This window comes from Salmo salar, chromosome 14 (genome assembly GCF_965601325.2).
Source record: "Salmo salar chromosome 14, fSalSal1, whole genome shotgun sequence".
In the NCBI taxonomy this organism is placed as follows: domain Eukaryota; kingdom Metazoa; phylum Chordata; class Actinopteri; order Salmoniformes; family Salmonidae; genus Salmo; species Salmo salar.
Genome location: NC_138304.1, coordinates 104,501,098 through 104,528,597, shown reverse-complemented (window position 1 = coordinate 104,528,597; position 27,500 = coordinate 104,501,098). Strand labels below are relative to the sequence as shown.

General features: G+C 45.6%; 1 protein-coding gene across 4 annotated transcripts in view; it reads right to left on the bottom strand.

The window, feature by feature from the left end:
* The window catches only part of LOC106589103 (FH1/FH2 domain-containing protein 3), a 112,599-nt gene that overhangs the window by 8,748 nt on the left and 76,351 nt on the right, over positions 1-27,500 (bottom strand). For 3 of the 4 annotated variants that reach the window (XM_082961368.1, XM_082961369.1, XM_082961367.1), the window contains exons 16-22: positions 27,432-27,500; positions 25,789-25,929; positions 16,508-16,666; positions 12,958-13,140; positions 9,118-9,237; positions 2,859-3,020; positions 817-1,007 (exon numbers count right to left, since the gene is read on the bottom strand). The exon at positions 27,432-27,500 is cut by the window's right edge and continues 599 nt beyond it. In XM_082961368.1, coding sequence (XP_082817494.1) covers positions 817-1,007; positions 2,859-3,020; positions 9,118-9,237; positions 12,958-13,140; positions 16,508-16,666; positions 25,789-25,929; positions 27,432-27,500 — 1,025 coding nt within the window. Of the gene's footprint in view, positions 1-816; positions 1,008-2,858; positions 3,021-9,117; positions 12,692-12,957; positions 13,141-16,507; positions 16,667-25,788; positions 25,930-27,431 lie in introns of those variants that run through there. The other variant, XM_082961370.1, reaches the window with a different exon arrangement.

Genomic DNA, 27,500 nt, shown 5'->3' with positions numbered 1-27,500 from the left:
CATCTATTTTTGAAGCATTAATTCTGCAGCATTATTTCACTGTACTCGTGATATTTAGGCATGAATTCCGTAGGGTTAAGGTTAGGGCTATGGGTTGAGGAAGTATTCTCACGGCTAAAAGCACTGGGAACTGTGGTAGCTCAGCGGCAGGTAGCCTAGTGGTTAGAGTGGAGAGGAGGCAGGTAGCCTAGTGGTTAGAGTGGAGAGGCGGCAGGTAGCCTAGTGGTTAGAGTGGAGAGGCGGCAGGTAGCCTAGTGGTTAGAGTGGAGAGGCGGCAGGTAGCCTAGTGGTTAGAGTGTAGAGGCGGCAGGTAGCCTAGTGGTTAGAGTGGAGAGGCGGCAGGTAGCCTAGTGGTTAGAGTGTAGAGGAGGCAGGTAGCCTAGTGGTTAGAGTGTAGAGGCGGCAGGTAGCCTAGTGGTTAGAGTGGAGAGGCGGCAGGTAGCCTAGTGGTTAGAGCGTTGGGCCACTAACCGAAAGGTTGCTAGATCGAATCCCCGAGCTGACAAGGTAAAAATCTGTCTATCTGCCCCTGAACAAGGCAGTTAACCCACTGTTCCCTGGTAGGCTGTCATTGTAAATACGAATTCGTTCTTAACTGACTTGCCTCGTTAAATAAAGTTTAAATAAAGGATACATATAATAAAAGTGGTCTAAGCAGTGTGCTCCAGCTCCAAGCATCACGAGTTCCCGCCCAGCGCTGGGCAATCGTTTTGTTTTGTGAGCATCGAGCATCATACATCGACCTTCTCAGGGCCTTTTTAAACGTCGTAAATCAACGTCTATTTCTAGTGACCAGGCTGGTCTGTCCGTGTGTACCTGTTGTTGATCCTGCCATGGACTATCTTCAGGATAATGATCCTCTCAGCACAGTCCTTCAGGAAGTCAGACATCTTCTGTTTCAGGGTGGGCTTCATCTCATGCTTGGCGATCACCTTCAGATGGTCCCATGATGCTTTCCAACGGCGCTCCATCATTGTCAGGTTTTCCTGCAGCTGGTCAAAGTCCACCTGATAAACACAGGGTTAATTAAAATGATCCATCAACCAATCAATCAATAAAACATTCGATCAGTCAGCCAACCGGTCGGTTGGGTGGTCGGTCGGTCAACCAATCAATTCATTAATCAATCAATGAATCAACTACCTAATTAACCCATGAACTAATTAATGGATCAATCAGGCAGGCAATTAATCAATCAACCAAACAAATCACTTAAATCAATGAATAAACCAATGAATAAACAAATTAATCAGTGTGTGCATTCCATACCTTGGCAGAGCGTGTAATAGCTCCTATCTCAGAGTAAAGGTCAGTACTCTGAGAGTAGTTGGTGTGTGTGTGTGTGTGTGTGTGTGTGTGTGTGTGTGGGTCCGTGTCCCATACCTTGGCAGAGCGTGTGATAGCTCCTATCTCAGAGTAAAGGTCAGTACTCTGAGAGTAGTTGGTGTGTGTGTGTGTGTGTGTGTGTGTGTGTGTGTGTGTGTGTGTGTGTGTGTGTGTGTCCGTGTCCCATACCTTGGCAGAGCGTGTGATAGCTCCTATCTCAGAGTAAAGGTCAGTACTCTGAGGGTAGTTGGTGTGTGTGTGTGTGTGTGTGTGTGTGTGTGTGTGTGTGTGTGTGTGTGCCGTGTCCCATACCTTGGCAGAGCGTGTGATAGCTCCTATCTCAGAGTAAAGGTCAGTACTCTGAGGGTAGTTGGTGTGTGTGTGTGTGTGTGTGTGTGTGTGTGTGTGTGTGTGTGTGTGTGTGTGTGTGTGCTGTGTCCCATACCTTGGCAGAGCGCGTGATCGCTCCTATCTCAGAGTAAAGGTCAGTACTCTGAGGGTAGTTGGTGTGTGTGTGTGTGTGTGTGTGTGTGTGTGTCCGTGTCCCATACCTTGGCAGAGCGTGTGATAGCTCCTATCTCAGAGTAAAGGTCAGTACTCTGAGGGTAGTTGGTGTGTGTGTGTGTGTGTGTGTGTGTGTGTGTGTGTGTGGTGTGTGTGTCCGTGTCCCATACCTTGGCAGAGCGTGTGATAGCTCCTATCTCAGAGTAAAGGTCAGTACTCTGAGGGTAGTTGGTGTGTGTGTGTGTGTGTGTGTGTGTGTGTGTGTGTGTGTGTGTGTGTGTGTGTGTGTGTGTGTGTCCGTGTCCCATACCTTGGCAGAGCGCGTGATCGCTCCTATCTCAGAGTAAAGGTCAGTACTCTGAGGGTAGTTGGTGTGTGTGTGTGTGTGTGTGTGTGGTGTGTGTGTGTGTGTGTGTGTCCGTGTCCCATACCTTGGCAGAGCGTGTGATAGCTCCTATCTCAGAGTAAAGGTCAGTACTCTGAGGGTAGTTGGTGTGTGTGTGTGTGTGTGTGTGTGTGTGTGTGTGTGTGTGTGTGTGTGTGTGCCGTGTCCCATACCTTGGCAGAGCGTGTGATAGCTCCTATCTCAGAGTAAAGGTCAGTACTCTGAGGGTAGTTGGTGTGTGTGTGTGTGTGTGTGTGTGTGTGTGTGTGTGTGTGTGTGTGTGTGTGTGTCCGTGTCCCATACCTTGGCAGAGCGTGTGATAGCTCCTATCTCAGAGTAAAGGTCAGTACTCTGAGGGTAGTTGGTGTGTGTGTGTGTGTGTGTGTGTGTGTGTGTCCGTGTCCCATACCTTGGCAGAGCGTGTGATAGCTCCTATCTCAGAGTAAAGGTCAGTACTCTGAGGGTAGTTGGTGTGTGTGTGTGTGTGTGTGTGTGTGTGTGTGTGTGTGTGTGTGTGTGTGTGTCCGTGTCCCATACCTTGGCAGAGCGCGTGATCGCTCCTATCTCAGAGTAAAGGTCAGTACTCTGAGGGTAGTTGGTGTGTGTGTGTGTGTGTGTGTGTGTGTGTGTCCGTGTCCCATACCTTGGCAGAGCGTGTGATAGCTCCTATCTCAGAGTAAAGGTCAGTACTCTGAGGGTAGTTGTCTACCACTATGGAACAGGCATGGTGCAGCAGAGACTGTTTATGAACCGTGTCCTTCACCTCAGGAACCTTCTCCAGGTAACTCAACTCAAAGCCTTTGGCCTGGGGGGGGGGGGGATAATGGTAGTTAGTAATAGACTAGTTAGTGGTACATCTAGTAGCTAGACTAGTCAGCTATAGCTGTAGTAACTGGAGGAGACACACACGGACAGAGGTCATTATTAGGCTACTATAATGTACAAACAAGTTTATTACAGTGGACCTGTAAAATAGTTAGAGTACAATAGAACAGAACAGAATAGAGTACACTATAATAGAGTAGACTAGAGTAGAATAGAGTATAATAGAGTAGATTAGAGTATAATAGACTACAATAGAGTAGATTAGAGTAGAATAGACTATAATAGAGTAGATTAGAGTAGAATAGACTATAATAGAGTAGAGTAGACTAGAGTAGAATAGACTATAATAGAGTAGATTAGAGTATAATAGACTACAATAGAGTAGATTAGAGTAGAATAGACTATAATAGAGTAGATTAGAGTAGAATAGACTATAATAGAGTAGAGTAGAATAGACTATAATAGAGTAGATTAGAGTAGAATAGACTATAATAGAGTAGATTAGAGTAGAATAGACTATAATAGAGTAGATTAGAGTAGAGTAGACTAGAGTAGAATAGAATTATAATAGAGTAGATTAGAGTAGAGTAGACTAGAGTAGAGTGGAATAGACTCTAATAGAGTAGATTAGAATAGACTATAATAGAATAGACTCGAGTAGAGTAGACAATAATAGAGTAGACTATAGTAGAGTAGACAATAAGAGTAGAATAGACTATAGAGTAGAATAGAATATAATATAGTAGAATAGAGTAGAGTAGAATATAATAGAGTAGAATAGAGTAGAGAAGACTATAATAGAAAACACTCGAGTAGAGTAGACAATAAGAGTAGAATAGACTATAGAGTAGAATATAATATAATAGAGTAGAGTAGACTAGAGTAGAGTATAATAGAGTAGACTAGAGTAGAATATACTATAATAGAGTAGACTAGACTATAATAGAGTAGACTAGAGTAGAATAGAGTAGAATATAACAGAGTAGAACAGAATATAATAGACTAGAGTAGAATATACTATAATAGAGTAGACTAGAGTAGAATAGAGTAGAATATAACAGAGTAGAACAGAATATAATAGACTAGAGTAGAATATACTATAATAGAGTAGACTAGAGTAGACAAGAGTAGAATAGATTAGAGAAGACAAGAGTAGAATAGACTATAATAGAATAAACTAGAGTAGAGTAGAGTGCAGTAGACTAGAGTAGAGTAGAATATAAGAGTAGAGTAGAGTACAATAGACTATAATATAGTAGACTAGAGTAGAGTAGAATATAATAGTAGAGTAGAGTAGAATAGAGTAGACTAGAGTAGAGTAGTGTAGAGTAGTAGAGTAGAGTAGAATATAATAGGCTAGACTATAATAGAGTAGACTAGACTATAATAGAGTAGACTAGACTATAATAGAGTAGACTAGACTATAATAGAGTAGACTAGAGTAGAGTAGACTAGAGTAGGATAGACTGTAATAGAGTAGAATATAATAAAGTAGACTAGACTATACTAGAGTAGAATAGACTATAATAGGGTAGAGTAGAATATAATAGAGTAGAGTAGACTATAATAGAGTAGAGTAGAATATAATAGAGTAGAATAGAGTAGAGTATAAGAGAGTCGACTATAATAGAGTAGAATATAATAAAGTAGACTAGACTATACTAGAGTAGAATAGACTATAATAGGGTAGAGTAGAATATAATAGAGTAGAGTAGACTATAATAGAGTAGAGTAGAATATAATAGAGTAGAATAGAGTAGAGTATAAGAGAGTCGACTATAATAGAGTAGAGTAGAATATAATATAGTAGACTAGACTAGAGCAGACAAGAGTAGAATAGACTATAATAGAGTAGAGTAGAATATAATAGAGAGGAATATAATATAATAGTATAGACTAAAGTAGACTATAATAGAACAGAATAGAGTAGACTAGAGTAGAACAGAATATAATAGACTCAAGTAGATTATAATAGAGTTGTTTAGAGTAGAATATAATAGCCTAGAGTAGAACAAGACAGAATAAATTAGACTAGAGTAGAATAGAATATAATAGAGTAGATTGGACAATAAGAGTAGACTAGAGTAGAATATCATATAATAGAGTAGAATATAACAGAGTAGAGAAGAATAGAGTAGAGTAAAATAGGACAGAATAGAGTAGACTAGAGTAGGACAGAGTAAAATATAGTAACATAGGATAGAGTAGAATAGAATAAAATAGAATAGAGTAGACTAGAGTAGAATGGCGTATTATAGGATATAGAATAGAGTAGACTAGACTAGAATAGAGTAAATAGACTGGAGTAGAATAAGATAGAAGAGGATATAATAGAGTAGAGTACAATAGACTAGAGTAGAATCATATAGAGTAGAATGGTGTATAATAGGATGTAGAATAGAGTAGAGTACAATAGACTAGAGTAGAATATAATACAATAGAGTAGAATGGCGTATTATAGGATATAGAACAGAGTAGAGTAGAATAGACTAGAGTAGAATATAATAGAATGCCGTATTATAGGATATAGAATAGAGTACAATAGACTAGAGTAGAATAGACTACAGTAGAATATAATAGAATAGAGTAGAATGGCGTATTTTAGGATATAGAATAGAGTAGAATAGACTAGAGTAGAGTTCAATAGACTAGAGTAGAATGGCGTATTATAGGATATAGAATAGACTAGAGTAGAATATAATAGAGGATAGAATAAAATGGGATAGAATATAATAACTGTGTTATGAAGTAAAACCAATGAAGAGACCAGGTTGACCTAGCTGTGACCTTCAGGAAATACTGCTCTAAATGACTTTTTTTGATGTTGGTAAACACTGTCATTGTAACTAAAACCCGGAAGCTTATAAGAAATCCCGCTCTTCCCTCCGACGAACCATCAAACAGGCAAAGCGCCAATGCAGCACTAAGATCAAATCTTCTACACCGGCTCCGACGCTCGTCGGATGTGGCAGGGCTTGAAAACTATTAGACTACAAAGGGATGCACAACCGAGAGCTGCCCAGTGACACGAGCCTACCAGACGAGCTAAATAACTTCTATGCTCGCTTCGAGGTAAATAACACTGAAACATGCATGAGAGCATCAGCTGTTTCGGGCGACCATGTGATCAAGCTTTCCAAAGCCGATGTGAGTAAGACCTTTAAACAGGTCAACATTCACAAGGCTGCAGGGCCAGATGGATTACCAGGACGTGTACTCTGAGCATGTTCTAACCAACTGACAAGTGTCTTCACTGACATTTTAAACCTCTCTCTGACTGAGTCTGTAATACCAACATGTTTCAAGCAGACCACCATAGTCCCTGTGCCCAAGAACACAAAGGCAACCCGCCTAAATGACTATCGAACCGTAGCACTCACGTCCGTAACCATGAAGTGCTTTGAAAGGCTGGTAATGGCTCACATCAACACCATTATCCCAGAAACCCCAGACCCACTCCAATTTGCATACCGCCCAAACAGATCCACAGATGATGCAATCTCTATTGCACTCCACACTGCCCTTTCACACCTGGACAAAAGGAACACCAATGTGAGAATGATATTCATTGACTACAGCTCAGCATTCAACACCATAGTGCCCTCAAAGCTCATCACTAAGCTAAGGACCTTGGGACTAAACACATCCCTCTGCAACTGGATCCTGGACTTCCTGACAGGCCGCCCCCAGGTGGTGAGGGTAGGTAACAACACATGATCCTCAACATGGGGGCCCCTCAGGGGTGCGTGCTCAGTCCCCTCCTGTACTCCCTGTTCACTCATGACTGCATGGCCAGGCACGCCTCCAACACCATCATTAAGTTTGCAGACGACACAACAGTGGTAGGCCTGATCACCGACAACAATGAGACAGCCTATAGGGAGGAGGTCAGAGACCTGGCCGTGTGGTCTCTTCCTCAACGTGATCAAGACAAAGGAAATGATTGTGGACTACAGGAAAAGGAGGACCGAGCACGGACCCATTCTCATCGACGGGGCTGTAGTGGAGCAGGTTGAGAGCTTCAAGTTCCTTGGTGTCCACATCAACAACAAACTAGAATGGTCCAAACACACCAAGACAGTCATGAAGAGGGCACGACAAAACATATTCCCCCTCAGGAGACTGAAAAGATTTGGCATGGGGCCTCAGATCCTCAAAAGGTTTTACAGCTGCACCATCGAGAGCATCCTGACAGGTTGCATCACTGCCTGGTATGGCAACTGCCCAAGCTTCCTGCCATCCAGGACCTCTACACAAGGTGGTGTCAGAGGAAGGCCCTAAAAATTGTCAAAGACTCCAGCCACCCTAGTCATAGACTGTTCTCTCTACTACCGCATGTGAAGCGGTACCGGAGAGCCAAGTCCAGGTCCAAGAGGCTCCTAAACAGCTTCTACCCCCAAGCCATAAGACTCCTGAACAGCTAATCAAATGGCTAACCAGACTGTGACGATGTCTGTGTGTGTGTGTGTGTGTGTGTGTGTGTGTGTGTGTGTGTGTGTGTGTGTGTGTGTGTGTGATGTTGTGACGCCTTTTCAGGATGTGCCTACAGTGAGGATGTCTTTGTGTGTGTGTGTGTCTGTGTTTGTTTAACTATCATTGTGGGTACCAGAAGTCCTCACAAGGATAGTAAAATAAGGAAAAAGAGGGGAAATGTTGCTCAAGAAAAATTATATATTTTAGGTTTAGGGGTTAGGATTAGAATTAACATTAGGGGTTGTGTTTAGGGTTAGGGTTAGCTTTAGGGTTAGGGTTAGGGGTTAAGTTAGGTTTAGAATTAAGGTTAGAATTAAGGTTAGGGGTTATGGTTAGCTTTAGGTTTAGGGGTTAGGATTAGAATTAACATTAGGGGTTGTGTTTAGGGTTAGGGTTAGAATTAAGGTTAGGGGTTAGGGTTAGGGTTAGGGGTTTGGGGTTAGGGGTTTGGGGTTAAGTTAGGTTTAGGGTTAGAATTAAGGTTAGGGGTTATGGTTAGCTTTAGGGTTAGGGTTAGGGGTTAAGTTAGGTTTAGGGTTAGAATTAAGGTTAGAATTAAGGTTAGGGGTTATGGTTAGCTTTAGGGTTAGGGGTTAAGTTAGGTTTAGGGTTAGAATTAAGGTTAGAATTAAGGTTAGGGGTTATGGTTAGCTTTAGGGTTAGGGTTAGGGGTTTGGGGTTAAGTTAGGTTTAGGGTTAGAATTAAGGTTAGGGGTTATGGTTAGCTTTAGGGTTAGGGTTAGGGGTTTGGGGTTAAGTTAGGTTTAGGGTTAGAATTAAGGTTAGAATTTAGGTTTGGGGTTATGGTTAGCTTCAGGGTTTGGGGTTAAATTAGGTTTAGGGTTAAATTAGGTTTAGGGTTAGAATTAAGGTTAGGGGTTATGGTTAGCTTCAGGGTTAGGGTTAGGGGTTAAATTAGGATTAGGGTTAACATTAGGGTTAAATTAGATTTAGGGTTAAGATTAGGTTAAGGTTAGGGGTTAATGAAATAGGATTTTGGATGGGGATAAATGATTTGGTCCACACAAGAATAGCAATACAAAACTGTGTGTGTGTGTGTGTATGTGTGTGTGTGTGTGTGTGTGTGTGTGTGTGTGTGTGTGTGTGTGTGTGTGTGTGTGTGTGTGTGTGTGTGTGTGTGTGTGTGTGTGTGTGTGCACGCCCTGACCTGAGAGAGACGGTTTATTTCTCTATTTGGTTAGATCAGGGTGTGGGGTGGGCATTCTATGTATTTATATTTCTATGTTTTGGCCAGGTATGGTTTCCAATCAGAGGCAGCTGCTGCCTATCATTGTCTCTGATTGGGAACCATACTTAGGCAGCCCTTTTTCCCTCCTTGAGTTGTGGGATGTTATTTGTTGTACTGCTGTGTAAATCCTGCAAGACGTGACGGTCGTGGTCCATTGGTTAGTATTTTGTTTAAGTGTTCTGATTTTAAAATAAATTCAAGATGAACACGTACCACGCTGCACCTTGGTCTACTCCTTTAGACAATCGTTACAGTGTGTGTGTGTATGTGTGTGTGTGTGTGTGTGTGTTGTGTGTGTGTGTGTGTGTGTGTGTGTGTGTGTGTGTGTGTGTGTGTGTGTGTCAGAGAGACTCACATTGGTGCCGTTGAGGAAGTTTCCTATAGCAAGCAGCGTAGACAGGATGTAGCGTAGCGTCATGTTCTTCTCCAGCTGCTCCATCCCCTCCTTCACATCCTGCAGCGGCTCTGCCACTTCCTACACACACACACACACACACACACACACACACACACACACACACACACACACACACACACACACACACACACACACACACACACACACACACACGGTCACACACACACACAGGTCACACACACACAGGTCACACGCACACACAGGTCACACGCACACACAGGTCACACACACAGGTCACACACACAGGCACACACACACACGCACACAGGCACACACACAGGCTCACACACAGGCACACACATGGGTGTCACACACACACACGGGCACACAAAACAACTAAATGAAGGCATTTCAGGATGCCAGAGTTATTTAGAGACTGCAGCCTGTTAGTCAACCTGTCAGGAACAGGTGCACTGGCCGACTGTGGCCCACCTGTGGTTGTCACACCTGTGGTTGCCACACCTGTGGTTGTCACATAAAGGTGTTTAAAGGTTTTTGTCCTGGTCCGGTCAGGCTGCTTTGGTACACCAAACACTGTTCTGGTCCTTTGTTTCTACACGGTATGTTATGTCCGTGTGTGTGTGTGTGTGTGTGTGTGTGTGTGTGTGTATATGTGTGTGTGTGTGTGTGTGTGTGTGTGTGTGTGTGTGTGTGTGTGTGTGTGTGTGTGTGTGTGTGTGTGTATCTCTGCACGGTGTGTGTGTGTGTGTATTGTGTGTGTGTATCTCTGCACGGTGTGTGTGTGTGTATTGTGTGTGTGTATCTCTGCACGGTGTGTGTGTGTGTGTGTGTGTCCTCCATTAAAACTCCTGCTAACAAAACATCCCACTCTGACTGACTCTCCGCTATGGGAACGTTGCCATGCCGAAACCTGCGGTCGGGAATTCTGCCTCTCTGAACAACATGAAAGACACCATCCTGTGGAAGGCTGTAAACTTTACAGAACAACATGAAAGACACCATCCTGTGGAAGGCTGTAAACTTTACAGAACAACATGAAAGACACAGCGTCCTGTGGAAGGATGTAAACTTTACAGAACAACATGAAAGACACAGCGCCTTGTGGAAGGCTGTAAACTTTACAGAACAACATGAAAGACACAGCGTCCTGTGGAAGGATGTAAACTTTACAGAACAACATGAAAGACACAGCGCCTTGTGGAAGGCTGTAAACTCTACAGAACAACATGAAAGACACAGCGTCCTGTGGAAGGCTGTAGACTTTACAGCACAGCTACAGGAGCAGAGTAACGGCATGTTTTACATTCCCTGTTTCTGTGTGTCCCAAATAGCACCCTATCCCTTATATAGAGCGCTATGGGCCCTAGTCAAAAGTACTGCACTATATAGGGAATAGGGTGCCATTTCGGCTGCAACTTTTTTTGCTTTGAACTTCACCTCACAGTCAGATGCATTCCTTGTTTAACTGAAAAATGATCTTTGTCTCTCTGCCAGATAGGACCTTGTCTCATCGTGGTCTCTGTCTCTCTGAGGACCTTGTCTAATCGTGGTCTCTGTCTCTCTGAGGACCTTGTCTCATCGTGGTCTCTGTCTCTCTGAGGACCTTGTCTCATCGTGGTCTCTGTCTCTCTGAGGACCTTGTCTCATCATGGTCTCTGTCTCTCTGAGGACCTTGTCTCATCGTGGTCTCTGTCTCTCTGAGGACCTTGTCTCATCGTGGTCTCTGTCTCTCTGAGGACCTTGTCTCATCGTGGTCTCTGTCTCTCTAAGGACCTTGTCTCATCGTGGTCTCTGTCTCTCTGAGGACCTTGTCTCATCGTGGTCTCTGTCTCTCTGAGGACAGTATGTGTCAAATACGCTCTAAAGAATCAACCGGTACAATAGAACCAATAGAATAGTCCAAAAACGTGGCAACACCAAGCTAAACAAAGCACACCTCAAATACTTTGACCAAGGTTTGATACACTGTCCCCATCATCTGCAACACGCAAGAACAACGTCAACGATGTAACTGAGTTACACTTCATATGAGGAAATAAGTCAATTGAAATAAATTCATTAGTCCCTAATTATGGATTTCACTTGACTGGGAATTCAGATATGCATCTGTTGGTCACAGATACCTTAAGAAAATAAGGTAGGGGCGCGGATCAGAAAACCAGTCAGTATCTGGTGTGACCACTATTTACCTCATGCAACGCGACACTTCTCCTTCACATAGAGTTGATCAGGCTGTTGATTGTGGCCTGTGGAATGTTCTCCCACTCCTCTCCAATGGCTGTGTGAAGTTTCTGGATATTGGCAGGAACTGGAACACGCTGTCGTACACGTCGATCCAGAGCATCCCAAACATGCTCAATGAGTGACATGTCTGGTGAGTATGCAAGCCATGGAAGAACTGGGACATTTTTATGCTTCCAGGAATTGTGTACAGATCCTTGCAACATGGGGCTGTGCGATATCATGCTGAAACATGAGGTGATGGCGGCGGATGAATGGCACGACAATGGTCCTCAGGATCTCATCACTGAATCTCTGTGCATTCAAATTGCCATTGATAAAATTCAATTGTGTTCGTTATCCGTAGCTTATTCCTGACCACACCATAACCCCACCTCCACCATGGGACCCATACCATAACCCCACCTCCACCATGGGGCCCATACCATAACCCCACCTCCACCATGGGGCCCATACCATAACCCCACCTCCACCATGGGGCCCATACCATAACCCCACCTCCACCATGGGGCCCATACCATAACCCCACCTCCACCATGGGGCCCATACCATAACTCCACCTCCACCATGGGGCCCATACCATAACCCCACCTCCACCATGGGGCCCATACCATAACCCCACCACAACCATGGGGCCCATACCATAACCCCACCTCCACCATGGGGTCCATACCATAACCCCACCTCCACCATGGGGCCCATACCATAACCCCACCTCCACCATGGGGCCCATACCATAACCCCACCTCCACCATGGGGCCCATACCATAACCCCACCGCCACCATGGGGCACTCTGTTCACAACGTTGACATCAGCAAACCGCTCGCCCACACAACGCCCTACACGCTGTCTTTCATCTGCCTGGTACAGTTGAAACCGGGATTCATCCGTGAAGAGCACACTTCTTCAGCGTACCAGTGACCACCGAAGGTGAGCATTTGCTCACTGAAGTCAAGACTGGTGAGGATGACAAGCACGCCGTTGAGTTTCCCTGAGACGGTTTCTGACAGTTTGTGCAGAAATTCGTAAGTTGTGCAAACCCACAGTTTCATCAGCTGTCCAGGTGGCTGGTCTGAGATGATCCCGCAGGTGAAGAACACGGATGTGGAGGTCCTGGGCTGGTGTGGTTACACGTGGTCTGCAGACAAATTCTCTAAAACGACATTGGAGGCGGCTTATGGCAGAGAAATGAACATCCATTTCTCTGGCAACATCTCTGGTGGACATTCCTGCAGTCAGCATGCCAATTGTACCTTCCCTTAAAACTTGAGACATCCGACCTTTTATTGTCCCCAGCGCAAGGTGCACCTGTGTAATGATCATGGTGTTTAATGAGCTTCTTGATATGCCACACCTGTCAGGTGGATGGATTATCTTGGCAAAGGAAAAATGTTCACTAACAGGCATGTAAACAAATTTGTGCACAACATTTTAGAGAAAAGCTTAATGTGAGAATAGAACATTTCTGGGATCTTTTATTTCAGCTCATGAAACACGGGACCAAAACTTTAGTTGTTGTGATTTATATTTTTGTTCAGTGTACTTCCTCCCCCCCCCCCCACACACACACATACCATTTCCGTAGCCTCGTAGTCCATCTTGAAGGCCCAGAGCTGTAGTCTGGCTGACAGTTCGCTGATGGAGGACAGGGTGAGGAGAAACTGTTCTGCTGAGCCCAGGGGGACGTCAGGGTTGGCCAGCTGAGCATCCTGAATCTTCTGCTTCTCCTCCTCCGAAGGGATCATCGTCAGGATTTTCTACAGGATTAAAGAGTACGCAGAGGAGATGGAAAGAGTGTCCTGAAGATTCTGCTTAAGTTCAGTTGGATTGAGCGGTTACATTCATCAACCAAGTCACAACAGACCCTGTGATTTCCTGGCAAATTGAAAAAATGATGTCCTCTGATTGGTTTAAAGCTGTAAATAATGCTACGCTTTGATTGGCTTGAATTCTTAACAACATGGAGTAGCTTTGGACTGACTACCCTGGGTACTGCAACATCATCTACTGTTGGAATGACTACCCTGGGTACTGCAACATCATCTACTGTTGGACTGACTACCCTGGGGTACTGTAAACAAAATCTACTGTTGGACTGGCTACCCTGGGTACTGCAACACCATCTACTGTTGGACTGACTACCCTGGGTACTGCAACACCATCTACTGTTGGACTGGCTACCGTGGGTACTGCAACACCATCTACTGTTGGACTGGCTACCCTGGGTACTGTAGCACCATCTACTGTTAAGCTGACTACCCTGGGTACTACAACACCATCTACTGTTAGACTGGCTACCCTGGGTACTGCAACACCATCTACTGTTAGACTGGCTACCCTGGGTACTACAACACCATCTACTGTTGGACTGACTACCCTGGGGACTGCAACACCATCTACTGTTGGACTGGCTACCCTGGGTACTGCAACACCATCTACTGTTAGACTGACTACCCTGGGTACTGCAACACCATCTACTGTTGGACTGGCTACCCTGGGTACTGCAACACCATCTACTGTTGGACTGGCTATCCTGGATACTGCAACACCATCTACTGTTGGAATGACTACCATGGGTACTGCAACACCATCTACTGTTGGACTGGCTACCCTGGGTACTGCAACACCATCTACTGTTGGACTGGCTACCCTGGGTACTGCAACACCATCTACTGTTGGACTGGCTATCCTGGATACTGCAACACCATCTACTGTTGGAATGACTACCATGGGTACTGCAACACCATCTACTCGCATATATTCACATGAGCACCACAATGCCTACTTCACCCATGCTCTACCAAGGTTTTTCAGCACACAGCGTTGATCTAGTAGCTATGTCGGTATTGTACTTCAGACTATGTGTAGACAGGTTGCTTAGGATTCAAACAGCCTAATTCATACTCTTCAGAGTGATAATGGACTTTACAAATATATATACACACCGGTATACACTACCGTTCAAAAGATTGGGGTCACAGAAATGTCCTTGTGTTTGAAAGAAAAGCAATTTTTTTTTTGTCCATTAAAATAACATCAATTTGATCAGAAATACAGTGTAGACATTGTTAATGTTGTAAATGACTATTGTAGCTGGAAAGGACAGATTTTTTATGGAATATCTACGTAGGTATACAGAGGCCCATTATCAGCAACCATCACTCCTGTGTTCCAATGGCACAATGTCTTAGATAATCTAAGTTTATCATTTTAAAAGGCTAATTGATTATTAGAAAACCTTTTGCAATTATGTTAACACGGCTGAAAACTGTTGTTCTGATTAAAGAAGCAATAAAACTGTCCTTCTTTAGACTAGTTGAGTATCTGGAGCATCAGCATTTGTGGGTTCGATTACAGGCTCAAAATGGCCAGAAACCAAGACTTTCTTCTGAAACTCGTCTGTCTATTCTTGTTTTGAGAAATGAAGCCTATTCCATGCGAGAAATTGCCAACAAACTGAAAATCTCGTACAACGCTGTGTACTACTCCCTTCACAGAACAGCGCAAACTGGCTCTAACCAGAATAGAAAGAGGAGTGGGAGGCCCCGATGCACAACTGAGCAAGAGGACAAGTGCATTAGAGTGTCTAGTTTGAGAAACAGACGCCTCACAAGTCCTCAACTGGCAGCTTCATTAAATAGTACCCGCAAAACACCAGTCTCAACATCAACAGTGAAGAGGCGACTCCGGGATGCTGGCCTTCTAGGCAGAGTTGCAAATAAAAAGCCATGTCTCAGACTGGCCAATAAAAATAAAAGATTAAGATGGGCAAAAGAACACAGACACTGGACAGAGGAACTCTGCCTGGAAGGCCAGCATCCCGGAGTCGCCTCTTCACTGTTGACGTCTAGGTCTAAGTAACCAGCCTACACATAGGCTGAAGTACAAAACCAACATAGTTACTGTAGTAGATCAATGCTTTGCTTTTTTGGCTTCAGACCAATGTTTATTCTTACTTAAAACACTTTTTTTGTTTTTATTTGTGTCATACCTCGATGCCTCATCACCATCACCACCACCACCACCATCATCATCATCCTCATCACCATCACCACCACCACCACCACCATCATCATCCCCACCACCACCACCACCACCTCCACCACCATCATCATCCCCACCATCATCATCCTCATCACCATCACCACCACCACCATCATCATCCTCATCATCCTCACCACCACCACCTCCACCACCATCATCATCCCCACCACCATCATCCTCATCATCCCCACCACCACCACCATCATCATCCTCATCATCCTCACCACCACCACCACCACCACCACCATCACCACCATCATCATCCTCACCATCACCACCACCACCATCATTATCCTCATCATCCTCACCACCACCACCTCCACCACCATCATCATCCCCACCACCACCACCATCATCCCCACCACCATCACCACCACCACCATCATCATCCCCACCACCACCACCACCACCACCACCATCATCATCATCCCCACCACCACCACCACCACCATCATCCTCATCATCCTCACCACCACCACCATCCCCATCATCCCCATCATCCTCCTCATCCTCACCACCACCACCACCATCACCATCCCCATCATCCTCATCATCCTCACCACCACCACCATCCCCATCATCCCCATCATCCTCCTCATCCTCACCATCATCCTCCTCATCCTCACCACCACCACCACCATCACCATCCCCATCATCCTCCTCATCCTCACCACCATCATCATCATCATCCCCACCACCACCACCATCATCCTCATCATCCTCACCACCACCACCTCCACCATCATCATCCTCACCACCACCATCATCCTCATCATCCTCACCCACCACCACCATCCCCATCATCCTCCTCATCCTCACCACCACCACCACCATCACCATCCCCATCATCCTCCTCATCCTCACCACCATCATCATCATCATCCTCACCACCACCACCACCACCACCACCATCATCCTCATCATCACCATCCTCCTCCTCACCACCACCACCACCATCACCATCCCCATCATCCTCACCACCATCATCCTCACACCATCATCATCATCATCATCCTCACCACCATCATCATCATCACCATCATCACCATCAACATCCTCATCATCCTCCTCATCTCTCACCTCGATGCCCTCCTTGTTGAGTGCGTACTCATCAAAGTTGAGGATGGCGGTCTTGATGGTGCGAGGAGGAGGCAGGACGGTCAGTCCGATGTTGATGGCGTTACTCCTCTTGGAGTCCAGAACGATGACCTCTTGGCGTTTACCGTCTGCCGCAGTCTTCTGATGGAACAACAGAAAGACAAACAGACAGACAGACACAGGTTACTGAGAGGTCTCAGAGGCTGTTATCTGATGGAACAATAGGACAGACAGACACAGGTTACTGAGAGGTCTCAGAGGCTGTTATCTGATGGAACAATAGGACAGACAGACACAGGTCACTGAGAGGTCTCAGAGGCTGTTATCTGATGGAACAATAGGACAGACAGACACAGGTCACTGAGAGGTCTCAGAGGCTGTTATCTGATGGAACAATAGGACAGACAGACACAGGTCACTGAGAGGTCTCAGAGGCTGTTATCTGATGGAACAATAGGACAGACAGACACAGGTCACTGAGAGGTCTCAGAGGCTGTTATCTGATGGAACAATAGGACAGACAGACACAGGTCACTGAGAGGTCTCAGAGGCTGTTATCTGATGGAACAATAGGACAGACAGACACAGGTCACTGAGAGGTCTCAGAGGCTGTTATCTGATGGAACAATAGGACAGACAGACACAGGTCACTGTGAGGTCTCAGAGGCTGTTATCTGATGGAACAATAGGACAGACAGACACAGGTCACTGTGAGGTCTCAGAGGCTGTTATCTGATGGAACAATAGGACAGACAGACACAGGTTACTGAGAGGTCTCAGAGGCTGTTATCTGATGGAACAATAGGACAGACAGACACAGGTCACTGAGAGGTCTCAGAGGCTGTTATCTGATGGAACAATAGGACAGACAGACACAGGTCACTGAGAGGTCTCAGAGGCTGTTATCTGATGGAACAATAGGACAGACAGACACAGGTCACTGTGAGGTCTCAGAGGCTGTTATCTGATGGAACAATAGGACAGACAGACACAGGTCACTGAGAGGTCTCAGAGGCTGTTATCTGATGGAACAATAGGACAGACAGACACAGGTCACTGAGAGGTCTCAGAGGCTGTTATCTGATGGAACAATAGGACAGACAGACACAGGTCACTGAGAGGTCTCAGAGGCTGTTATCTGATGGAACAATAGGACAGACAGACACAGGTCACTGAGAGGTCTCAGAGGCTGTTATCTGATGGAACAATAGGACAGACACAGGTCACTGAGAGGTCTCAGAGGCTGTTATCTGATGGAACAATAGGACAGACAGACACAGGTCACTGTGAGGTCTCAGAGGCTGTTATCTGATGGAACAATAGGACAGACAGACACAGGTCACTGAGAGGTCTCAGAGGCTGTTATCTGATGGAACAATAGGACAGACAGACACAGGTCACTGAGAGGTCTCAGAGGCTGTTATCTGATGGAACAATAGGACAGACAGACACAGGTCACTGAGAGGTCTCAGAGGCTGTTATCTGATGGAACAATAGGACAGACACAGGTCACTGAGAGGTCTCAGAGGCTGTTATCTGATGGAACAATAGGACAGACAGACACAGGTCACTGAGAGGTCTCAGAGGCTGTTATCTGATGGAACAATAGGACAGACAGACACAGGTTACTGAGAGGTCTCAGAGGCTGTTATCTGATGGAACAATAGGACAGACAGACACAGGTCACTGAGAGGTCTCAGAGGCTGTTATCTGATGGAACAATAGGACAGACAGACACAGGTCACTGAGAGGTCTCAGAGGCTGTTATCTGATGGAACAATAGGACAGACAGACACAGGTCACTGAGAGGTCTCAGAGGCTGTTATCTGATGGAACAATAGGACAGACAGACACAGGTCACTGAGAGGTCTCAGAGGCTGTTATCTGATGGAACAATAGGACAGACAGACACAGGTCACTGTGAGGTCTCAGAGGCTGTTATCTGATGGAACAATAGGACAGACAGACACAGGTCACTGAGAGGTCTCAGAGGCTGTTATCTGATGGAACAATAGGACAGACAGACACAGGTCACTGTGAGGTCTCAGAGGCTGTTATCTGATGGAACAATAGGACAGACAGACACAGGTCACTGTGAGGTCTCAGAGGCTGTTATCTGATGGAACAATAGGACAGACAGACACAGGTCACTGAGAGGTCTCAGAGGCTGTTATCTGATGGAACAATAGGACAGACAGACACAGGTCACTGAGAGGTCTCAGAGGCTGTTATCTGATGGAACAATAGGACAGACAGACACAGGTCACTGTGAGCCTCAGAGGCTGTTATCTGATGGAACAATAGGACAGACAGACACAGGTTACTGAGAGGTCTCAGAGGCTGTTTTCAGACTATGAGAAAATGTGTACCCGGGCGGGTACAGGGTCAGGACAGGCAAAGGTGAAAAACCAGGAGGATGAGAAAAGAGAGGCTGGGAAAGATAGATGCTGACAGAAAAACCGTTGGTAAGCTTGAACAAACAAGATGAACTGGCAACAAGCACACAGAGAACACAGGTATAAATACACAGGGGATAATTGGGAAGATGGGCGACACCAGGAGGTGGGTGGAGACAAACACAAGGACAGGTGAAACAGATCAGGGCGTGACACACATGTCTATATAAGGTCCCACAGTTGACAGTGCATGTCAGAGCAAAAACCAAGCCATGAGGTTGAAGGAATTGTCTGCAGAGCTCCCCGAGACAGGATTGTGTCAAGTCACAAATCTGGGGTACCAAAACATTTCTGCAGCATTGAAGGTCCCCAAGAACACATTGGCCTCCCTCATTCTTAATGGAAGAGGTTTGGAACCACCAAGACTCTTCCCAGAGCTGGCCGCCTGGCCAAACTGAGCAATCGTGTGAGAAGGGCCTTGGTCAGGGAGGTGACCAAGAACCCGATGGTCACTCTGACAGAGCTCCTGTCAGAATGACCTTGGAGAACCTTCCAGAAGGACAACAATCTCTGCAGCAAATATTTTTCTTTCTTTTTAACACTGCATTGTTTGGGAACGAGCATTTCACTGTAAAGTCTACACCCAGTTGTATGTGACCAATAACATTTGATTTGATTTGTATTTCTCTCTGTTAGTCTAATGGCTGAGATTTCAGTGAGATGTTCAACTAGGAGACGTACAGAGTCAACTTCACCTTTGACTTCCTCTCCATGTACACGTGACTATCCTCCCTTCAGCTCCTTAATCTCTAAATGGATCCTCGATGCCTTTTGTAGACGGCTGAGAAATGTATTATTTCCCTCGACAAGCAACCCATTTCCAACCAGAATACCTGTATTTATACTGGTATGCCTTCCATTTTCTCTCCTTCTGTCACGTCCTGACCCTAGTAAGATGTAATTTTCTATAGTAGAGTAGGTCAGCGCCTGACAAGGGGTGTTTTGTGTTTTTCTATGTTTTCTATTTCTATGTTTAGTTCTGTTTTTCGACTTCTATGTTGGGGTTGTTTGGGGTTGATCTCCAATTGGAGGCAGCTGGTCCTCGTTACCTCTAATTGGAGATCATATTTAAGTTGGGGTTTGTCTATGGGGTTTTGTGGGTCGTTGTTTTCCGTTTTGTGTGTTCACCTGATGGAACTGTTTGCTGTCGTTTTGTTGTTTTGGTTAAGTGTATTCATTAAAAGTAAATATGAGCACTCTACACGCCGCACCTTGGTCCCCTTTATACGACCCGCGTTACAGAACTACCCACCATGATTGGATCAAGCAGCGTGCCCGGGCTGAAATGGACACCTGGTCACATAGTGAGTGGACGGAGAGGAGAAATTGGACCTGGGGCCAGGTAATCGAGAGATACCGGAGCCTACCTGGGAAGAACGAGAGGCAACCCCAAAACATTTTTGGGGGCACACGGGTAGTTTGGCTGGGCCAGGGGTGAGGCCTGAGTCAACTCCCCGTGCTTTTTGTGGTGAGCATGTGCCTGCCTTTCGCACTCTCTCTCCAGTGCGCCTCCATAGCACAGTACGTCCTGTGCTTTTCTTCACACTCTCCCTCCATTGCGCATCCATAACCCAGTATGGCCGGTGCCTGCTTTGAGCACTCGGTCCTCAGTGCGTCTCCCCAATCCGGTGAGACCTGTTCCAGCTCCACGTACAAAGCCTCCAGTGATAATCGATGGTCCGACGCCTGTAGAGATGATCCATGGCCCGGAGCCTGTAGGGATATTCCATGGCCCGGCACCTGTAGAGATAATCCATGGCACTAAGCCTCTAGTGATGATCCATGGCCCGGAGCCTGTAGGGATATTCCATGGCACGAAGCCTGTAGGAATAATCCATGGCCCGGCACCTGTAGAGATAATCCATGGTAAGAAGCCCCCAGTGATGATCCATGGCACGGAACCTGTAGAGATGATCCATGGCATGGAGCCAGGAGCAACGGTCACTAGTCCGGAACCTATTATGACGCCTCCCAGTCCGGAGCCTCCAGCGACACTCCTCAGTCCGGAGCCTCCAGCGACGCTCTTCAGTCCGGAGCCTCCAGCGACGCTCCCCAGTCCGGAGCCTCCAGCGACGCTCCCCAGTCCGGAGCCTCCAGCGACGCTCCCCAGTCCGGAGCCTCCAGCGACGCTCCCCAGTCCGGAGCCTCCAGCGACGCTCCCCAGTCCGGAGCCTCCAGCGACGCTCTTCAGTCCGGAGCCTCCAGCGACGCTCTTCAGTCCGGAGCCTCCAGCGAAGCTCTTCAGTCCGGAGCCTCCAGCGACGCTCTTCAGTCCGGAGCCTCCAGCGACGCTCTACAGTCCGGAGCCTCCAGCGACGCTCTTCAGTCCAGAGCATCCAGCGACGCTCTTCAGTCCAGAGCATCCAGCGACGCTCCCCAGTTCCCCAGTCCGGAGCATCCAGTGACGCTCCCCAGTCCGGAGCCTCCAGCGACGCTCCCCAGTCCGGAGCCTCCAGCGACGCTCCCCAGTCCGGAGCCTCCAGCGACGCTCCCCAGTCCGGAGCCTCCAGCGACGCTCCCCAGTCCGGAGCCTCCAGCGACGCTCCGCAGCACGGAGCCTCCAAGGACGGTCCGCAGCCCGGAGTCTTCAGCGGCGGTCCGCAGCCCGGAGTCTTCAGCGGCGGTCCGCAGCCCGGAGTCTTCAGAGGCGGTCTGCAGGCCAGAACCTCCAGCGCGGCCTGCAGCCTTGAACCTCCAGCAATGATCTACAGTCCGGTTCCTTCGACGACAATCCACGGTCAGGTGGTAATAAAGCAGAAGGATCAGCGGGTGGAGCGGGGACTACGCCCAGAACCGGAGCCGCCTCCTATGCTGGAGTTTAAGGTTATGTGGACTGCATTTGAGCCGCCAAAGACAATTTTTGTTGGTTTGTTGCATTCGGAGTCTGCACCTTTGCGGGGGGGGGGGGGGGTACTGTCACGTCCTGACCCTAGTAATGTGTAATTTTCTATAGTAGAGTAGGTCAGGCCGTGACAGGTTTTTTTTTGTGTTTTTCTATGTTTTCTATTTCTATGTTTAGTTCTGGTTTTTCGACTTCTATGTTGGGGTTGTTTGGGGTTGATCTCCAATTGGAGGCAGCTGGTCCTCGTTACCTCTAATTGGAGATCATATTTAAGTTGGGGTTTGTCTATGGGGTTTTGTGGGTCGTTGTTTTCTGTTTTGTGTGTTCACCTGACAGAACTGTTTGCTGTCGTTTTGTTGTTTTGTTCTAGTATATTCATTAAAAGTAAATATGAGCACTCTACACGCCGCGCCTTGGTCCCCTTTATACGACCCGCGTTACACCTTCCCATTTCCAACCAGAATACCTGTATTTATACTGGTATGCCTTCCATTTTCTCTCCTTCCCATTTCCAACCAGAATACCCGTATCAAGGCTTTACAGTACAATCCATTTTACTCACATATGCAGCTATATATTTTGCTGTGCAGCCTGGAATTTTTTATTTAGGAGCACCAGTGTATATAATAGGAGCACCAGTGTATATAACAGGAGCACCAGTGTATATAACAGGAGCACCAGTGTATATAACAGGAGCACCAGTGTATATAATAGGAGCACCAGTGTATATAACAGGAGCACCAGTGTATATAACAGGAGCACCAGTGTATATAACAGGAGCACCAGTGTATATAACAGGAGCACCAGTGTATATAACAGGAGCACCAGTGTATATAATAGGAGCACCAGTGTATATAACAGGAGCACCAGTGTATATACCAGGAGCACCAGTGTATATAACAGGAGCACCAGTGTATATAACAGGAGCACCAGTGTATATAATAGGAGCACCAGTGTATATAACAGGAGCACCAGTGTATATAACAGGAGCACCAGTGTATATAACAGGAGCACCAGTGTATATAACAGGAGCACCAGTGTATATAACAGGAGCACCAGTGTATATAACAGGAGCACCAGTGTATATAACAGGAGCACCAGTGTATATAATAGGAGCACCAGTGTATATAACAGGAGCACCAGTGTATATAACAGGAGCACCAGTGTATATAACAGGAGCACCAGTGTATATAACAGGAGCACCAGTGTATATAATAGGAGCACCAGTGTATATAACAGGAGCACCAGTGTATATAATAGGAGCACCAGTGTATATAACAGGAGCACCAGTGTATATAACAGGAGCACCAGTGTATATAATAGGAGCACCAGTGTATATAACAGGAGCACCAGTGTATATAATAGGAGCACCAGTGTATATAACAGGAGCACCAGTGTATATAACAGGAGGACCAGTGTATATAATAGGAGCACTAGTGTATATAATAGGAGCACGAGTGTATATAATAGGAGCACCAGTGTATATAATAGGAGCACCAGTGTATATAACAGGAGGACCAGTGCACCTAGAAAAATAAAGTATTCTAGTTTTATTACCACATACTGTTATCATTGTGCTCCAAAATGTATTTCTGTGAGTTTTATGTTTCTTCACCTTGTTAAAACCTCTCTGGGGTAAGTGGGACGCTAGCGTTCCACCTGCGGGACACACTATTCAACAGCCAGTGAAATAGCAGAGCGCCAAATTCAAAACAACAAAAATCACATAGTTAAAATTTCTCACACATACAGGTATTATACACCATTTTAAAGATAAGATTCTCGTTAATCCAACCACATTGTCAAATTTCAAAAAGGCTTTACGGTGAAAGCATAACCTGTTAAGGATAGGGGGCAGTATTTTCACGGCCGGATGAAAAATGTACCCAAATTAAACTGCGTCCTACTCAGAATCAGAAGGTAGGATATGCATATTATTAGTAGATTTGGATAGAAAACACTGAATTGAAAAAACTACAAGCCTCAGATTTTCTACTTCCTTGTTGGATTTTTCTCAGGGTTTTGCCTGCTTTTCTCACAGACATCATTCAAACAGTTTTAGAAATTTCAGAGTGTTCTCTATCCAAATCTACTAATAATATGCATATCCTACCTTCTGAGCCTGAGTAGCAGGCAGTTTAATTTGGGCACGCCTTTCATCCGGACGTCAAAATACTGCCCCCTACCTTAGAGAAGTTTTAAAAGGGTCAGCGTAGAACCCTGTGTATTTATACTGGTATAAACTTACTGATAAGACCATGTAAATTTTCTGTCCTTCCCATCTATTCTCCCCCCCCCCCCCCCCCCCTCAGTGTTCCTCTGGAGAAGCCTGCCTCGGATGAATGAGACAGAGGACAACCCCTGCAGTACCACCACCTCGTCTCACTGAAGAACAATGAAGGCAAGACTGAGGAGTACAAATACAGTACCATGATCTAAGACAGAGAGGAGACATGAATGAGTAGTATTGAGGGGTACAATACCATGGTCTAAGAGAGAGGAGACATGAATGAGTAGTGTTGAGGGCAGGTGGGTCACAAGAGGAATCACAGGCATACACTGATTTACTACATAGCCAAAAGTATGTTGACACCCCGGGGATGCTCGGACGAGACGTGAACTCAGGAGCCTACAAGCTAGCTATCACAGCTTGGTACATAAAACCGATAGATCTCCAATGACGTCTCACTGCATTTCTCATTTTGAATTAGACTATATGATCTGTAATCCAAATTCTGTCCATTTTTTTTTCTGTATTTCCTTCAACAACAAAAAAATGAAATATTAGCCTATTAGCCTCCATGTAATTAGTTAGCTTTCTTTCATGATTTACTGTAAAAGACAGCAGAGAAAAAAAGATTCTTTTAAAAATTACATCAACGTCACTTTTCACTGATATTTAAATGGAGGATCCTTCTGGTAGATAATCGTCCTCGGTCGTTCGACTGTCACTGTTTACAACTTAGTGGAATTTCTTCTACGTGCTCTTAGAGCATCCCTACGGGAGAGTGCTACATATCTATACGTCTTTCCAGAAAGAAAACTAGTGAGCGGATCAACTGCTGACCATTTAGGGAATTGAGTTCCCAACTGACGTGTCAAATTTTGTTCCATAATGTGGAGTATTGACAGAGAAATAACAAGAGGGAAAAACCCATTTTAACATGCTGGCTCAAAACCTCAAGTAACAGCCTGGTCATCAACCAACAGTTATAACAGCCTGGTCATCAAACAACAGTTATAACAGCCTGGTCATCAACCAACAGTTATAACAGCCTGGTCATCAACCAACAGTTATAACAGCCTGGTCATCAACCAACAGTTATAACAGCCTGGTCATCAACCAACAGTTATAACAGGCTGGTCATCAAACAACAGTTATAACAGCCTGGTCACATCCAACAGTTATAACAGCCTGGTCACATCCAACAGTTATAACAGCCTGGTCACATCCAACAGTTATAACAGCCTGGTCACAACCAACAGTTATAACAGCCTGGTCATCAACCAACAGTTATAACAGCCTGGTCACATCCAACAGTTATAACAGCCTGGTCACATCCAACAGTTATAACAGCCTGGTCACATCCAACAGTTATAACAGCCTGGTCACATCCAACAGTTATAACAGCCTGGTCACATCCAACAGTTATAATAGGCTGGTCATCAAACAACAGTTATAACAGCCTGGTCACAACCAACAGTTATAACAGCCTGGTCACATCCAACAGTTATAACAGCCTGGTCACATCCAATGGTTATAACAGCCTGGTCACAACCAACAGTTATAACAGCCTGGTCATCAACCAACAGTTATAACAGCCTGGTCATCAACCAACAGTTATAACAGGCTGGCTACAGTTATAACATGGCCACAAGTTTTGATATCTAACATACTTGTTAGGTTGTATTTCAGGTTGTATTTTGAGTAGACAAGGTGTGTGTGTTTGTTTGTGTGTGGTTACCTTGGTGACAGGCATCTCCTTGGACTTGGTCTGGAAGAGGTGTCCTAGTTTGGACGTGTCTATCTTGACCGGCTCTAGTTTGAACCACAGAGAGTCTCCACTGCTCCTGCTGCTAATGTACTGGTAGTCTGACGGAAGCACCTGGAACACAACAACCAATAGATTAATGACCTGGAACACAACCACAACCAACAGATGAATGACCTGGAACACAACCACAACCAACAGATGAATGACCTGGAACACAACCACAACCAACAGATTAATGAGAGAGAGAGGAGAGAGGGAGAGAGAGAGAGAGAGAGAGGAGAGAGCGAGGAGAGAGAGGAGGGTAGAGAGAGGGAGAGAGAGAGAGAGGAGAGAGCGAGGAGAGAGAGAGAGAGGGGGAGAGAGAGGAGAGGGAGGAGGGAGAGAGAGGGTAGAGAGAGGGAGAGAGAGAGAGAGGAGAGAGAAAGAGGGGAGAGAGAGAAGAGAGAGAGAGAGGGAGAAAGAGAGGAGAGGGAGAAGGGAGAGAGAGAGGACAGAGAGAGGAGAGAGAGGGGAGAGAGATAGGAGCGAGGGAGAGAGAGAGGAGAGAGGAAGGAGAGAGAGGAGAGAGAGGAGAGACGGAGGAGAAAGACGAGAGACGGAGGAGAGAGAGGGGAGAGAGGGAGGAGGGAGAGAGAGAGGAGAGCGGGAGAGAGAGAGGAGAGGGGGGGTTAGAAGGGAGAGAGAGGACAGAGGGAGAGAGAGAGTGGAGAGAGGAAGGAGAGAGAGAGGAGAGAGGGAGAGAGGGAGGATGGAGAGAGAGGAGAGAGAGAGGGGAGAGTGTCCATTCGATCCCTTAACGCTGTAAACGTTTAACCCCTTAAAGACAGAACCACACGATCTGCATTAACTCACAACCAATACATTTATGGATGGAATCAGTAAATGTGATTTATCTTGCTCAAGGCACACTGTAAAGTAAAGGAGTAATGACCAGCAAAGCAGTTTGATATTAGATTGAATGCCAAATAAAAGGGGACTGAAAGGAGATTGTTCTGATAAAACGATCCCTATATATACTGCTCCAAGTTCAACCCTTAAGAGAACCAGACACAGGTCTATGTGGCAGACTAGAGTTGTCTAGAAACACCCAGTGGTAGAAAAAGTACCCAGTTGTCATTCTTGAGTAAAAGTAAAGATACCTTAATAGAAAATGAGTCATGTAAAAGTGAGTCACTCAGAAAAATACTACTTGAGTAAAAGTATTCGGTTTGAACTATACTTAAGTACTAAAAGTAAAAGTAAAAATTGTTTCAATTTCCTTATATTAAGAAAATCTTTTTAATTCACGGCCAGAGGCACACTCCAACAATCTGACATAATTTACAAACAAACAGAGATGTAGTAGAGAGTAGAGATGACCAGGGATGTTCTCTTGAGAAGTGTGTGAATTGGACAATTTTCCCGTCCTGCTAAGCATTCAAAAAGTAACGAGTACTTTTGGGTGTCAGGGAAAATGTACGGAGTAAAAAGTACATTATTTTCTTTAGGAATGTAGTGAAGTAGAAGTTGTCAAAAAATATAAATAGTAAAGTACAGATACCCCCAAAAAACTACTTAAGTAGTACTTAAAAAATATTTTTACTTAAGTACTTTACACCACTGGAAACACCCACCTCAGTCCAGAACAACCTGACAGTCTTCTTCTTCTGAAACAGAGGTGGTTCTGATTGACGTGGAGGGGC